The sequence below is a fragment of the Oryctolagus cuniculus genome, chromosome 14, assembly GCF_051225735.1.
Source record: "Oryctolagus cuniculus isolate XC-2025 breed Fujian yellow rabbit chromosome 14, ASM5122573v1, whole genome shotgun sequence".
NCBI classification, from domain to species: domain Eukaryota; kingdom Metazoa; phylum Chordata; class Mammalia; order Lagomorpha; family Leporidae; genus Oryctolagus; species Oryctolagus cuniculus.
In genome coordinates, this window is record NC_142880.1 from 73,462,474 (window position 1) to 73,478,953 (window position 16,480).

The 16,480-nt window shown below is 41.7% G+C and overlaps 1 protein-coding gene across 2 annotated transcripts in view; it reads left to right on the top strand.

Moving 5' to 3' along the window:
- ITGA1 (integrin subunit alpha 1) overlaps positions 1-16,480 on the top strand; it is a 181,201-nt gene that overhangs the window by 82,949 nt on the left and 81,772 nt on the right. For both annotated transcript variants that reach the window (XR_016220176.1, XM_008262192.5), the window contains exons 4-6: positions 2,080-2,168; positions 2,283-2,394; positions 2,968-3,095. Coding sequence is in view for 1 of the 2 variants with exons in the window: in XM_008262192.5 (XP_008260414.3) it covers positions 2,080-2,168; positions 2,283-2,394; positions 2,968-3,095 (329 nt within the window). In the remaining variant the exon portion in view is untranslated. The remainder of the gene's footprint in view (positions 1-2,079; positions 2,169-2,282; positions 2,395-2,967; positions 3,096-16,480) is intronic.

The window sequence follows — 16,480 nt, forward strand, 5'->3', positions numbered from 1 at the left end:
GCTCCCACAGTCATGGGGTGCAGAGGATCTGCTCTGCTCCACTAGCCTGTCCCACCCATGGAGAGAGCAGAGATGTTCCCAGAGCCAGCTGCCTATGGGTGCACCAGCCTGGTGGTTTGAGCCCTGGAGCCTCTGGATATGTTGAGAGGCTGGGGGCACCTCCTGGTCCTACATGGGTGCCCAGCCCTTGTCAACTCTCCCAGCTAGTCTCAAAATCAGTGGGGAATGCTGATTTTTCCCTCTGGTAAAATCCCCCTATCACATGGATGCAGAAGAGCCACCACAGCCACTATTGGTGTCAAAATGGTGCCTTCTCCCTACTGGTTGCTGGGTGCCCTTGTTGGGGGAATGTGAGAAAATAATGTGCTTTGTTTTTCACTGGGTTAGGCAGGTACTCTGCCCTCCATTAAAGCAGACTCAAAGACATTGTGGTCAACCTGGCTCTCCTTCCAGCAGTATGACCCATGGCATGTACTGCTGCAGTCTGCTCTCACCTCACTCCCCAAAGCTAGTGTATCCTCTGGCTCTTGGCTGTGAGGATCATTTGTTTTGTCTACACTTGTTGCTGCATGCTGGCACCTTCCACACTGATCCACACTGTCTCTCTTCCTTCTGTAGAATTTCTTCTGCAGATGTCTCTCCAACTCTCCCCTGGGAATGTGCTTCCTCCACTTTTTTTTCCTTCTATTTTCCCCTCAACTAAAACAGAACATCTTTTCCCCTTTCAACCATCTTGGAATCCAGGTTTTTCTTATAAGTTAATGATGAACTCACCAAAAAAGAAATCTCATTTACAATACCTCAAAAAATCAAATATTTAGAAATAAATTTAGCCAAAGATGTGAAAATCTCTACATTGAAAATTATAAAACATGGATTAAATAAATCATCAAGGACATAAAATGGAAAGTTATTCATTGTGATTAGATTGGAAAAATTAATATAATTAAAATGTCTGTATTACCTAAATGAGCTATTTCATTACTAAAAAGTGGAATAGAGCTTTTAAAAATAGCCTAGATATTTTAGCTACCTCATGAAAAGTAAGGAAACTTCTGCCATATACTCTAATCATCCTAGGGATGCTGATCCCTAGACAGCCCTTGTACAAAAAACCTCTAATCTAGGTTATTCAAGACCAATGAATATATAATAGCCCAGCTATGAGGTGCTTTAAAGCAAGTCACACTAAATTCCTAGACAAATACAAGTGGCCAAATGAGAAAGTCAAACTGACCATTCAGAAATCTCTGCTTCCATCCCCAACTGTAAATCTACACATAGTCTTGAAGTGTGAACATCTTAGAGGCAGGAACCGTGAAAGAATCCTTTTAACTTGAAAGTTGACACTTTCAGATGTCTCAATACTCTATTAAGCAGGTTCCAGCAGCTTTTGCTTTTCCTGTCCATTCTTTTTTATTTTTTAAACATGAGTTAGCGGAACTTCTTGCCAGTTTTGTCAGGTTGGCATGTTTCAGAACCCAACATTCATATTTAGAATGTCAAATGTAGTTCATTCACTGTGTGTCTTTCATCCAAACTTCCTAGCTACTGCTCTAATCTTTCTCCAATTTTCTTTGTAACCCTCATGATGTCCCTATGATGTTGAAAGTCATGATCAAAAAAAAAAAAAAAACATGTCTGAGCTTTCTTTTCTGACCTTCTACCAATTTTCCCTATTCTTACCAATATTCATGTTTCATTTTTGGTCATTTATAACGAACTATATAAGTATCCTTACACCTTCAATATTATGAGACTAAACATTTTGTTTTAATTAGCAAAAATGTGTGGACAGCAATCTCACATTCTCATTGCCCTGCTAGTTCTGCATTCTTTCACAGTTCAGCAAAACTATTTGAAACAGTGATACAGACAACATTTCTGGGACAGCAGCCAGCTTTTCAGGCTTTGTGTGTTCATTATATTCCTTAATAATACTTGGAAGCCTACTCACTAGAACCCAAAGAAGAACGTGCCGTGATATGAGTAAAGCAAATAGAATGTTTTAATGAGAAGACACTTAATTTCACTTTGTGAAACTTTTTCACTCTAATGGAATCTTGTTCTCATTTGTAGTGAATACATCAATTGCCAATGTCACAGAAGTCAAAGAGAATATGACGTTTGGATCAACTTTAGTCAGTAACCCAAGAGGAGGGTTTCTGGTAAGGAGAAAAAAAAGAATTATATGTAATGACAACACAAATGCTATCATTGTAAATCTTCATAGAATCTTTTAGGTAATTTTCAATCTTCCGGTTTTTTAATTTTTTTAACAGGCATGTGGGCCCTTATATGCCTATAGATGTGGACACGTGCATTACACAACTGGAATCTGTTCTAACGTCAGCCCAACATTTCAAGTCGTGAACTCCTTTGCCCCTGTACAAGGTACAGATTTTATGCAATGTTCTTGCATGTTTGGAAAGCATAAACAATGAATGAGGACTATGTATACACAGGAGCATACCAAAAAGCTTGAAGTATTTTCTTGGCTACCGGCATTACCAATTTAGGTAATTGTTTGCTTTGCCAGTATATAACCAAACCTGACTGCTATTTCTGGAATTGATATTAGTGCAAATAACATTTACAGGGTCATGTTTAAACTTCACAGCTGAAGCTATTGCATTGCTTTTATTTGAAGGATGAGTCTCTTTGAGAAAACTTCATATGAGATATGAACAGAATGAGAACTGTTATATAAAATTCATTCCGAGAAAAAATACAGCCATAACCCTCATACAGTATTAAGTAAAATTAAGTAGAGATGGGTTTTATTTGATGAAAACACCAAACCATTACTTTTCTAAAACTATTTTTCCTGATTATAAAATCAATATGTCTACTTTGTAGAATGTCAGCTGTTTTTTTTTAAATTAGCTTCTTTCAGCCATGAAAACACTTCATATACCACCAAGAAGATAAATTCCAAATTTTCACAATGAACTCCTTTCATTGCAGAATGCAGCACTCAACTGGACATAGTCATAGTGCTGGATGGTTCCAACAGTATTTACCCCTGGGAAAGTGTTACACATTTCTTAAATGACCTTCTTGAAAGAATGGATATTGGTCCTAAACAGACACAGGTATGTGACTCTGAGTTTTGATTTCTGTTGTTATAATGATACAAATACACAGAGCTTCAATTAAACAAATTATTCTGAAAAGTAATTAGTAAAATGAAAACAAAGGATGAATAGTATATCCCATGTCCCTATTTTTATTTATGGTACAAGAGACATTATTCAGATACTATTATTTTTTGCAAACACAGAAAGCTGCCATTTTCAGTGCTCTTAGAAAATATCCTCTGTCAGTCCTTGTAAAGTAATAATTTAATTGATTTTTAAATTACAAAATGAGTATAACCATCATTGGTAATACCAGAAAAGGTTTCAAAGTCTATAGAAATAATCTGACATCCCAAAGAACCCATCACATTATAATCTTCTTTCTCATACAAAAATTTGTAACTTGCCACAAGGTAATGCTTGAAGTCTGTTTTCTTCTATATTAATATTTTCTTTCCACTTGCCATGGAACTCCAAATTCCATTAAGTTGGTACGTACCAATGCCATCTTACTAGTTAAAGTGATCAGTTTAAGTTCATAACTGATCGTGAAGATAGGATTAAGTGTCAAAGGGATCACATAAGTAAAACCAAGTGTCTGCTAATAATAATAGATAGAATTAAAAAGGAGAGCATGAGCCAACATGGGAAGCAGGCCACACAGCAGACTCATAGAATGACAAATGCCCTAAACAGCTCTCTGGCCTCAGAATCAGCCCTTAAGGCATTCAATTCTGGCTAAGAAGCCCATGAGAGTTTCTCAGGCATGGAAAACCAAGACACTGTGTCAAAAAAATGACCTAAATGAAAGATCTTTGTGAATGAGATCCCAGTGGAAAGAAGGGACCATCAAGGAAGGTGGTGCCTTTCTCTGAAGGGAGGAGAGAACTTCCACTTTGATTATGGCCTTGTCTAAATAATGTCAGAGTTTGTGAACTCAAGAGGCTTCCATAGCCTTGGCAGCTCATGACAAGAACCTCGGGTGATCACTGATGTCATAAATAAGAGTTTCCTGTCTCTACCTCTCTTTGTAACTCTGTCTTTCAAATAAATAAAAGAAGTCTTTAAAAAAATTGTTAAAAAAATAAGTAGAGTGTCAATTGTTAAATCAACAACAGGAGTCACTGTGCACTTGCTCCCCATGTAGGGCCTCTGTCCTTAATGTGTTGTACTATGAGAATTAATAGTAAAACTAGTCTTCAAATAGTACTATTGAAATCTTTACTCAGTATAGAGTTGATCTTCTGTATATAAAGATAATTAAAAATGAATCTTAATGAAAAATGGGATGGGAGAGGGAGTAGGAGGTGGGAATGTTTGGGGGTGGGAGGGCGGTTATGGGGAAACAACCACTATAATCCAAAAGTTATACTTTTGAAATTTATATTTATTAAATAAAAGCTTTCTATAAAAAAGTTAAAAATATTTTCTTTCCTTAAGTAGAAAGTAAATTCTCCAAGCTCTCATTGCAGAAAATCAAAGAGTGGGTTTTTTCTATTTTTATGAATATAATTTCTCATTTAGCTTTTCCATTGTAAATACTAGCTTGTGTTTAGCTGTTTTAATGTTTAATAAACATTAATAGTCTTGTGGTTTAAATTGAGCAGATAAAATGAATAACAGGCAAATAAGATACTGAAGTGAACAGTAGCTAGAGGGAAGGAATTAGAATTAGAGTCAGTCTCAAAGATTTGGGGACATACTTTGGGGAATTTGGGAGAACATAGGGGATTTTTGGACTCTATAGGCAGTACAACATTCTTCCCTTTCCTTTTTGAGAATCCCACTATAGAGAAATTTTTGAGGTACTGAAAAAGCTGTCTTACTTCATCAGTGTTTGTCACATTCACTTTAAAATGAAGACATACTACATATATATGTTTTAATATACATACAAGTTACTTCAAAAAGATGTTTATTTTGGTGCAAATCATTTTAAATCCATACGTAGTTTTTTCACAGTATGCACTTTCCCTGAATGTTTCAAAGACCACTCATATGCATAGTGCATGGACACAGGGCACTTCAAAAAGTACATGGAAAATGGAAGCAAAAGATAAGTTTGTGCTGGTGCAAAAATGTTTGAAATCTGTGCACATGAGGGATCTTCAAAAACCCATGGAAAGTTATGAAAAACTATATATTGATTTTAAACATTTTTGTCCCCAAATAAAACTTATGTTTTAATTGTATTTACCAGAAAGTTTTTGAAGTACCATGGTTCATAGATTTGTCCTGCCCTCCAACCCCCTCCACCAAAAGATATGTAGTTGAAGATGTCAAATTAAATATCACTCCTCAAAGTGAAATGTCTTATTGCTGTGTTCTATGGCCAAATAGATCTGTGTAGAGAGCTACTTGAAGGGTAAGGCTATGGATATACCATTAGGTCAGAGAGAACTTCCTGAAATCTGTGCAAACTCATTTTGTAAAATGGGCTTTGACACATCACCAAGTGAGTTTTCCTGTGTGCAACTTCTCATCTGCAATTGAACTTCTCAACTGTGTACTAAAGGTTGAGAAGGGATATTGTTTGTTTCTTGCCACAGGGCAGACAGCAGCCTGCAAAACCCGAAGACTACCCTAGAATTCTTGCTTGTTTTTCCTGCTGACACGTGTTCCACATGGACAATTTTTGTCCCATGTGAAGACCCCCTCCCCCTTCCTCTTTTCCTCTCTTCTCCTATCCATTTCTCTATGGTCCATAAGATTTCATGGAACCATAAAATTAAACCTTAAAAGAATCCAAAAGGTCACTGAACCCCAGACCTCAGTTTATGAGGGGGATGTGAGAGGCTGTATGCCTGATTTCAGGCCACCTTGTTTGTTGCTGATGGATCAGAATACACAGCTCTCCAGTTGCAGCTCAGTGTTCTTTGCTTCTGGAGAAGCTTCAGAGCTGATCCCAACACCTAACATCCATAAAGAGTAGGCCTTTATCCTTGTCCATCCCATGAGAACTGCTTTTATGCTTCCCCAGGAAGCCCCGTGGCCGGGCCATGCCAGGCTTCTCTGTGTTGCACCCCCTCACCACTGTCATACCTGACATGAAACTGCTTGGTCACAGTTCTTCTCCTGTCTCATCACTTCCCCATGATGGGCTGCATTTTCTTCTATCTGTCTTGTCCATCCCATTTTACCTTTTAACCCAATCCTTTCTTTCTGAAACTAGTAATATTCTTAGAATATTTTTAAACTTCGGGCTGGCACTGCGGTTCACTTGGCTAATCCTTCGCCTGTGGCGCCAGCACTCCGGATTCTGTCCTGGCTGCTCCTCTTCCAGTCCAGCTCTCTGCTGGGGCCCGGGAGGGCAGTGGAGGATGGCCCAAGTGCTTGGGCCCTGCACCTGCATGGGAGACCAGGAAGAAGTACCTGGCTCCTGGCTTCAGATCGGCGTAGTTCCGGTGTGGCAGCCATTTGAGGGGGGTGAACCAACGGAAGGAAGACCTTTCTGTCTGTCTCTCTCACTGCTAGCTCTATCTGTCAAATAAATTTTTTAAAAAAAGAATATTTTTAAACTTCAAATATTTTATAGCCATTTAAATGTTTTATTTTACCTTTAAATTTGCATTATCTATTTTACTCTGAAAATTAACTTATTTGTAGCTATTTGTGAAAAATAGTACAGCTGTGACATGTTCAAAGCTGCTGCAGCAACTTCAGGCAGAAAATCTCCAAGACAACTTCAGGATAGCAATCCCTACCACGGTGAAGATCTGTGCCAGTGGCTAAGTTTTATAAAGAGATAGATTACAGTAAATTTCATATGTGCTGATCCCATTCTGCTGCAGTTTTGATGTTATTTTTAATGACTAAAACTCTAACTAATTTGCATTTCTGTAAAAAGAATCCTACAAGAGGAGCTATTCTGCCTGTCCATGAAGGAATTCTAGCCTGCCGAGATGGGCTTCATGGAGTTACATGTCTTTCTTCATTCAGAAGAATAGGGGCTAGCCCCTGGGGTCTAGATGCTACTGGTAAAAAGGGAGGGAAATGAACTTATCCCAGTGCAGAAGAGTTGAGTCACGGAAGAGTCTATCTAGTCCAGGATCCCAATCCACAGAGAGGAACATTTCTTAATGCAATATTGTGCACATTGTCATTTGTTCTGTCTTCTGATTTTACTGAAAAGAACCTGCTTCCAAAAGAGAGGAGCTGATTATATTCCTGAATTCTCATTCACATTCTGCTTTTATCAGTCATTGTGCAGCTTTACCATACTCATTCATTCATTGTTCATATGTTCACTCAGGACTTATTCTGCACCAGCCTACATTGCTAGGGCTTAGGCAGTAGTAGAGAAAAAAAGACCCATGTGGCCACTGCCTTAATGACAGTTATGTCTAATGTAGTGTTTCTCCAAATACAGCTCTTAGAATTCTTGCTCCAAGTCACTGGGTATAGGACTGCACTGCCCAGACTTTCAGAAACAGAATGTCTGAGGATGGAGCTATAGAACTTGATTTTAAATAGGGGATTCTTATGCTTCATACAGATTAAAGTTTGAAAAACAGTGGATTAATGCATTATTACTACACTGATGTGTGTATATCCCTGTATTTGCTGCATACTTTGGATTACAGGAGGCTCAAGAGTAAACGCTGTATCTTCTTCCTATCTTAGTCAATGTCCAGTCCATTACTTTGCTGACATAGTAAGCCCAAAATGAGCACTTGTTGAAAAATGAGCATATCACAGTGAGCAGTTTTATAATTTTCTCTCACCAGCAGACATTTATTGAGACTTCTTCCTGCAATGTGAGCTCTTAATATTCTTCTAAGTATATAAGTATTTAAATTTATTTATTTATTTGAGAGGTGAGAGAGAGGAAGAGGGAGAGAAAGACAACTGTCACATACAGGTTCACTTCCCAAATGCCTTCAAGGTCCAGGACTGGGTCAGGCCAAAGCTGGGAGCCAGGAACTCAATCCAGGTCTCCCTCATGAGTAACAAGAATCCAATTGCTTGAGCCATCACCCCTGTCTCCCAGGGTGTGCACAGGCAGGAAGCCAAAGTCAGGAGTAGGAATTGGGAATCAAATGTGGGTATGCTGACATGGGATGCGGACCTTTTAGCTGATGTCTTAACTCCTAGGGTAATTACTCACCATAATGTATGCTTTAGTCTTTAGTGTTTATAATTTAGTCTTTTCTAATCTTCTATTTCGACTTAAGCTATTTTCCTAACTAATTCTCTAAAATAAAGGGATCAGAAAGGATATATTTTCTAAGCCATTGCATTTGCTAAACACCATTTATAAAAGTTCTTTTTTTTTTTTAAGATTTATTTATTTGGAGGTCAAAGTTACACAGAGAGAGGAGAGGCGGCGGGGAGGGGGTGGGGGTTGTCTCCCATCCAATGGTTCACTCCCCAGCTGGCAACAGCTGGAGCTGTGCCGATCCGAAGCCAGGAGCCAGGAGCCTTCCGGGTCTCCCACGTGGGTGCAGGGACTGAAGGACTTTTGAGCATCCTCTACTGCTTTCCCAGGCCATAGCAGAGAGCTGGATTGGAAGTGGAGCAGCCAGGTCTCGAACCAGCACCCATATGGGATACCGGCGCTTCAGGCCAGGGCGTTAACCCGCTGTGCCACAGCACCAGCCCCCGTTTATAGAGTTTTAAGTGTAACACTTTAAGACTCTCGAATGTTTGACTTCCCTTCAACGAATTCAGGAAAGAAATTCATTTACAGAAAATTTGAAAAGACACTTCCTCTTCAAAGTACTGTGTATTGAAAAACATACTTATCTTTCATGTGGTCAGACAGTATCTTTCCAAAAACAGACAATTTATTTGTTTTGACAACTGTTTTCTTCTCTGATTGGTGGCTAGCATAATTTAAGTGACTTTGGGTATTTTGTTTTTGTGTTTAATACACTCAATTCTGACCTAAGATTGGTTGAATTCGCTTCTAGAATTTTCCCTCTCCCTCTCTTCTACCTTTGATTTCTATTTCTGAAAGGGACAGATATAAAAATGCACTTTATGAGAGATTATGGAGAAGGAGCTGCAAAGATAGAAAGCTAAGAGCTAGTGGAGAACTTGGCATGTCATCCATGTCGAAGGTATAACAGCGTGAAGCATGGAGTTGACAGGCATTGCCATGAGGATTTCTCCGCAGAAGATTTCACTAAGAATGGGATTGGACAGCAGTCTGGGCATAGATCTGCTAGAGTTGGGTCACAGAGTTGCCTGACTCCTGCCTGAGTTATCTAAAGGGCACGATAGCAGCGTCTAGCTGCTGACAGGCAAGTCAGAGCAGGGCAGCTGCACTGGGATTAGCCTGTGTTCCCAGAGTTTGTTAGAATGAAAAATGAGAGTGTTTCCCATGGACCAGCACGGGTCACTTAAAGCCCTTAGCCAGTATGAGGTCATGTCCATGTCTCCTGGAAGTGAGTGGATGGCCTTGCAGAAAAAAAGCAGAAGCCGTCTGTAATTCCTGGGGACTGAGGTAGTGAAATGGATTCCCTTTGGGCAAGGATGTAGGTGAGACATCTCAGTGCAGGGAGTTCTCCAAAGAATCCACACGCAAAAAAGTTGAAAACACCTACTAGGATATTATTTATTGTAGCATAGTACCAATCCAATAAGAAGTTCTGTATCCCTTATGTATTTTCTCTACCCTGTCCCTGGAGAGGTCAGAAAGTAGTTAACAGACTAAAGGGAAACAAATAATTAAAGGAAAACCCAGTGTTGCTCCTTTCTTCACTACAAGCTTCTTGGCCTCCTGTAAGCCTTTAGCTAAGGCAGGAAAGAGGGTCTAACTATAAATCAGCTTTGCTGTTTTCTCTTGTTGGTCTTAATTTCGATAGAGCTATATGAAATCATTATAATTTGATCTTTTTTCTCACCCTGCAAATATAGCAGTCTCATATGCCACAATCTAAATTAGAATACAGAACTTTTTCTTTAACAGACATCTCAAAACTAAGAATCAGAGACATTAGCCATTCATATTTCCATTCAGGGATAGAAGAACTGCACTCGAAATAAGTTTTAAAGGGATGCCAGGCCACAAAAAATGGTTGTATTCTGATTATTCCTCCTGAGTTTTATTTGCTGTATTGATTATAGTTGGACACTTGGTAAAACAGAGAAAGACTGAATTTAATTCTTATTCTCTGCAGACATAGATTTGTCATTTAGTTATTGCAAGCCATGAAAGGCAGTTGCAAAGATAGTATCATTCCTTGAAGGAACTGTAATCTCCAAACATGAAAAAAAAAAATAGAGAAAGGAAGGGAGGGAGGAATGAAGCAAGGGAGGGATAAGAGAAGGAAAAAGAGGAGAGAAGGGAAGAAAGAAAGAAGGGAGGGAGGGAGAGAGGAAGGAAGGAAGGAGGGAGGGTGTGAAGGAGGGTAGGAGAGGAAAAGACAAAACCATCTGCATGAATGTGTCGCTCCCCGTTTTCGTGGAGGAGCAACACAGGACCCTGCGCTGTTCTTTCGTCTGCTCGGCCCTCCCCGGGTTTGCTGCTGGTTCTTCCCGGGTTGGCTACTATCCCTTCCACCTCCGTGGAAGGGCAGTTCCCCCTGGCCGCATTCCCCACTTCCGCAGGGGAGCGGCACACCGCCGGCCGGCTTTCTCGGGGGCTGCACGGGTTCCCCTAGATGTTCCCCATAGATGTTCCTGGTGCATGCCGTCTCTCTCCTCCTTTATAGTCCTTCTCTGCCAATCCCAACTCGGCTGCCCACACGCCGAGTACGCTGCTCTCCAATCAGGAGCAAGTCCTACAGTCCATCAGTTGAACTGGAGGCAGCTGTGCGGAAGCTGTTTACTTCTCTCCCAGCGCCATATTGTGGGAGAGCAGATGCATAGAATAAGTCCTAATTCGAGTAACTTAGTCTAGTCCGGATTGCTCCCCACAGATCCCCCTTTCTTTTTATTTTTTAGCGTTGATACACGCCTGTCTTCGGTGTCCCGCGGTACACACTCTGCTCTACTTGCTAGAGTTGCCACAGGCTCTTACAAGTCCTATCCATCAGGCAAAACCGAATCCGGGTCCTCTCTTCGCCATGTTGTGAGGAGGTTTTTAGGCGCTGATGCGTGCCTGTGTTCGGTGCCCTGCAGCGCATGCTCTGCTCTGCTAGAACTGCCTGCAGGTGTTTACAAAACCTATTAGGCAAACCGAATCCAAGCCTTCTCATTGCCTTTTTGTGGGGAGGCCTTACTGATGTTAATTCGTGCCTGTCTTCGGTGACCTGCGGCTCATACTCTGGTCGAGCTTTGCTGGCGCTTACCGCCTTAAATCAGGCAGACCGAATCCAAACCTCCTAATTGTTGCATTGTGGGGAAGCTTTACTGATGTTAATTCGTGCTTGTCTTCGATGACCTGCGGCTAGCCGCCCAGGTACTCATCGCCTCACTAATCGGGCAGACCGAATCCAAGCCTTCTAATTGGCATGTTGAGGGGAGGCCTTATTTTTCTCTATTTCTCTATCTCCGGGCATTTCTATTTCTCCCATTTTACTTCTGTCTGCCAACATTCCTATTTCTCTTTTACTTCTAAACTTCTGTTTCTCTTATCCCCGCAGCTTTCCGGCACCTCGCCCCGCCGGCGGGTTCCCGGCTCTGCGCCGCTTCAGCCCGCGCGCCTCTCTCATCTGCGCAGCTTCCCGGCTTTGCGTGGCTCGGCTTTGCGCGCTCCGCGGTCTCCACGCTTAACCCTTTCGCGTCTGAACCACGGCCTACGCCAGCGTTCCCTATCTATTCACGCCCCGTGCTCTCTCTGCACGCGGCGGCTTCCGCGAGTAACACAGCGTAGCTTGCGTCTCCGCCACTAGGATTCAATCTAAGTTCCCCGGGCTAGCCTGGCGAATTCAACCCAGCGTACGTCTCCGCCCCACGATTTGGCTTCCCGTCCTTTGCTCCCCGGGCTAATCAGACGGATCCCAATCTGGCTTACGTCTCAGCTTCTGGTTTCAACTTTTCGCCCCCTATTCCCGGGCTAACTTGAGAACCCCAAAGTGGCTTTCGTTTCCGCCTCGGCCTGCCCCCCGCGGCTTCAATTTCCCTAACATTTTTCTCTACCCGGTATGTTTCCCCAAGCTTTCTTCCAACAATACTCCTCCCTCATTTCTCCTGGCCTCTCCCCACAGTCCGCGTCCGAGTCTGTTTGTTCTAGCTTTCACTTTCGCTTTCGACCTTAGAGATTCCTCCCAGCTTCCCCCCGTAGTCCGTATCCGAGTCTATGCCTAGGCTTTCAATAGCTTCTTCCGGCACCCTTTTCGTCCGGCTTTTCCCTAGGCTGTTTGTTAGTCTCTCTCTCCGATATTTTCCCTAGGCTGTTTGCTAGTCTCTCTCTCCGATATTTTCCCAATTCTTCCCGTTTCTTCCCTCCTAAGTTTGCTATCCGAGTCACGGCACCATTATGTCGCTCCCCGTTTTCGTGGAGGAGCAACACAGGACCCTGCGCTGTTCTTTCGTCTGCTCGGCCCTCCCCGGGTTTGCTGCTGGTTCTTCCCGGGTTGGCTACTATCCCTTCCACCTCCGTGGAAGGGCAGTTCCCCCTGGCCGCATTCCCCACTTCCGCAGGGGAGCGGCACACCGCCGGCCGGCTTTCTCGGGGGCTGCACAGGTGTTCCCCTTAGATGTTCCCCATAGATGTTCCTGGTGCATGCCGTCTCTCTCCTCCTTTATAGTCCTTCTCTGCCAATCCCAACTCGGCTGCCCACACGCCGAGTACGCTGCTCTCCAATCAGGAGCAAGTCCTACAGTCCATCAGTTGAACTGGAGGCAGCTGTGCGGAAGCTGTTTACTTCTCTCCCAGCGCCATATTGTGGGAGAGCAGATGCATAGAATAAGTCCTAATTCGAGTAACTTAGTCTAGTCCGGATTGCTCCCCACAGAATGTATCTGTGTTATAGTTAGTGTACATTAGGGAAGTTCAACACAAATCATGAAAACATCCACTCTAAGTAGTTACTCAAAATCTTGTACATGTTTCTGTGTGGCTTCATCAAGACTTTTGCTAACATAGTCAAGAAATTTTTGTCAACCAGTTTTTTTACCGAAGATAAAGTAAAGGCTATAAAATTGCCTTTTTTAAAACCACCTATAAAAACAAACCTGAACACTCTAAGCTTTCCATAAAAGATATTATGGTGTAAACATTATGGAGGTCTTATTGATCCTCAATACCTAAACATAACATCGTTCTTAATAATAAATGAGAATGATATAAATATGTCAAATATGAATGCATTACCCTAAATAAAACCAGTAAATTGTGAGGCTTGATATAAAAGTGAAATATACTAATGGAACAATGTCTTGATTGTTCCCATCAAAAGTGTAGCATAGCATTAAACCAAGAAAAATGAAAGACCAGAATTAATTAAATTTTAGGAATATTATTTATCTTTATTTTTACTACACATTTTATAGCCATTTCCCTGGAAGCTTTAAATATGGGGCTTGGTTCGTTGTTTTTAGGTCTGAGAAGAAGCCTGACTGAGCCAGGCAGCCATGCCCTTGTCCTGAAAGTGCTGAATCTTCTTGCTCACCAGTCTCCTTGTCTACATTCTCCCACACCTCCACCCATCGCACACCTCAGTGATTCCAAAGTCAAGTTCAGATCATGGGCCTAGATAGAAATCTCCTCTTTCTGGCTGCTAAATACATTCCAAGTTCTCCAGTGGACAGCCTGACCTCTGGCACATCATGTTCTTAGGAAGCAGTCATCTCCCTGTGACCCCTGGCAGTAATTCCTGGCACATCCTGCTTACCTTCCTTCCCACCTCACTTCTTGTGCCCTTCAGCCACTCGTTGGCCTGGCCCTGCCTTGGGCCACCCTGCACACAGTGTGCTGTGCTTATGTGATTCTCTCTGCCTGGAATGCCCTTCTCCATCCCTGGTCCTGTGTACTAGGTGAACTCCTTAGATTCCATTCCAGCATCACTTTTTCTGTACTCCTCTATGATTACCCCACACACCCTTCCCAAGAAATGCCTTCTCCTCCCATGTTCCCATGGCATTCACCTACCCTGCACTTACTGATCTGATTGTTCAGAAGCATGACTGTTTTACAGATCCGTCTCTCCTGGTAGACTATGAATTCCATGAAGACAGGACGGTGCTTTCATCCTTTTATTTATGAAACATGGCCTACAGTTGTATGTGTTGTCAAACACTTAAGAGGCAAGTCCATTATGTTGGGAAAGAATGGACTTCCCAGAAGTTTTCATGTCTCCTGAATTAAAAACTTATGAATGTAGTGACTACTTTCTCTCAGTCTGCTTCTTGAGGTCAGATTAATCCATTGAGCTAGAAGGTACTTGCTTGAGAGAGACTCCCCTTTACTTTGTATTTCAGGCTTTCTTTGAAGGTATATACTCATCTAGCCCCATTCACTCCAGCCTGATTTCTCCCTTAGCCTCCTCCCTTCTCCACGAATAGTGAGTCATGTTCCTCTAACCTTGCCTATCCTTGCATTTTTGAGCCGAGGCCATTTTCATTGCAACATTTTCCATCAAACAAGAAGCCAACACTTAAATAAACCCTTTTCTTAGAATTTGTGTCTATTACCTATTGACTTTATTTCTATTTTTTGAAGACGTATTTCCTTAGGAAGCAATCATCTCCCTGTGAGTCATTCCCATTTTTGTCCTTCTCCATAAGATGAAAGGTTAAGCCTGGACTCAGCCCACACAGCTTCAGATGGTTTGTGCTAACTAATTCAGACTGCAGCCTGTGTTATCACCCATTCACGCCCCCCACTTAATCATATTAGAAGTGCATTGTAGAGCAGGACTTTAAATCATAGTTTGATAAAAGGAAATACACATTGGCCAGACACAAAGCCTGAACTCTTTTCATATCAAGCATATGTGCATATTTATGAAACATGGAAAATCTCATTATTTTACATTGTCATTATTCCTTAAATAAGCCCTTGATTTGATCATGTTGTACAATAAATGAAAGCCTAGAAACTGGATTTAACTTAGCTTATTTAAAATTTAGGTGCTGGTATTATAACTCTGACATAACAATAGAAGGTGATACTCTAACACTAGATGAATAAATAGTTATATTCATTCAAAGCTTTTTGACTCAATATACTTAGTAGATATGTAAACACATCTGTTCTTAAACAGTATATAAATTCAGTATAGTCTTAAACAGTATAGTCTTCTTAAATAGTATATAAATAAACAGCATATAAATTCAGTATAGTCTTCAGTGTGACCTTTAGTTCCGTGAGCAAATAATCAAAAGGCCTTCCTCTCCGTCATTTCTGACTGTCCTTCCTTTATATTCTCACATTCACTTTTTCTTCCTCTTTCTTTTCTGCTCACAAAAAGAATACTGTCATTGGATAATTCATTTTAATCTAGCAGATATTTGTGAAGTATTTGGTTAATAAAGTATTATCAAGATGTCAGGAGCAATTTTTTAAAAACTAGTAAAATTTTATCCCAGGTTCCAAAAAACTTCCTAGTTAGAAATGACATAGGGGCTGGCTGGCGCTGTGGCTCACTAGGCTAATCTTCCGCCTTGCGGCGCTGGCACACCGGGTTCTAGTCCCTGTCAGGGCACCGGATTCTGTCCCGGTTGCCCCTCTTCCAGGCCAGCTCTCTGCTGTGGCCCGGGAGTGCAGTGGAGGATGGCCCAAGTGCTTGGGTCCTGCACCCGCATGGGAGACCAGGAGAAGCACCTGGCTCATGGCTTCGGATCAGCGCGATGCGCCGGCCGCAGCAGCCATTGGAGGGTGAACCAGCAGCAAAGGAAGACCTTTCTCTCTGTCTCTCTCTCTCACTGTCCACTTTTAAGATACTGGCGACCCATATTGGATTTGGTGGGTTCAGTATTTACTTCTGGCTTCTGATTTCATTTTTCTGCTAATGTGCAGCCTGGGAGGCAGCAGCAATGATGGCTCTAGTAGTTGAATCCCTGCCACCCATTTGGGAGAACTGGATTGAATTCATGGAAAATATATTTCAGGTTTTTTTCAACAAAATAAACATTTTAAGTCCATTTTCCATGAATTTTTAAACTACCATCCTCTACATGTTATGATTCATCTGTTTCATCTGCCTTAAATTGTAAACTAAGCTGAGAATGGGGCTTTCTATTAAATTGGGTCTCACCAGTACTGAGAACAGCGTTATAAGTATTTGTTTTATGATTTGATCCTTTTCTTATAATAAATAGAAGTCAGTGGTACCCATTTGGGTGCAAGAGTCACAGCAGGGATTGCCCTGTCTGGCTGTGCCCAATATCAGCCCAGAACCTATCCTAAACGCCATTTCCCTGAGAGTTGATTTTCCCACTGCCCACTCCTCTCATTTCCCACACTTTTTTGTATCTCTCTTTTTCTACTTATCATTCTTTCGCTGCTATCTCAGCTTTCCACTTGCTCATGTGAAATGTTTTCATCATGCAGTAAGAATGTATGAGGG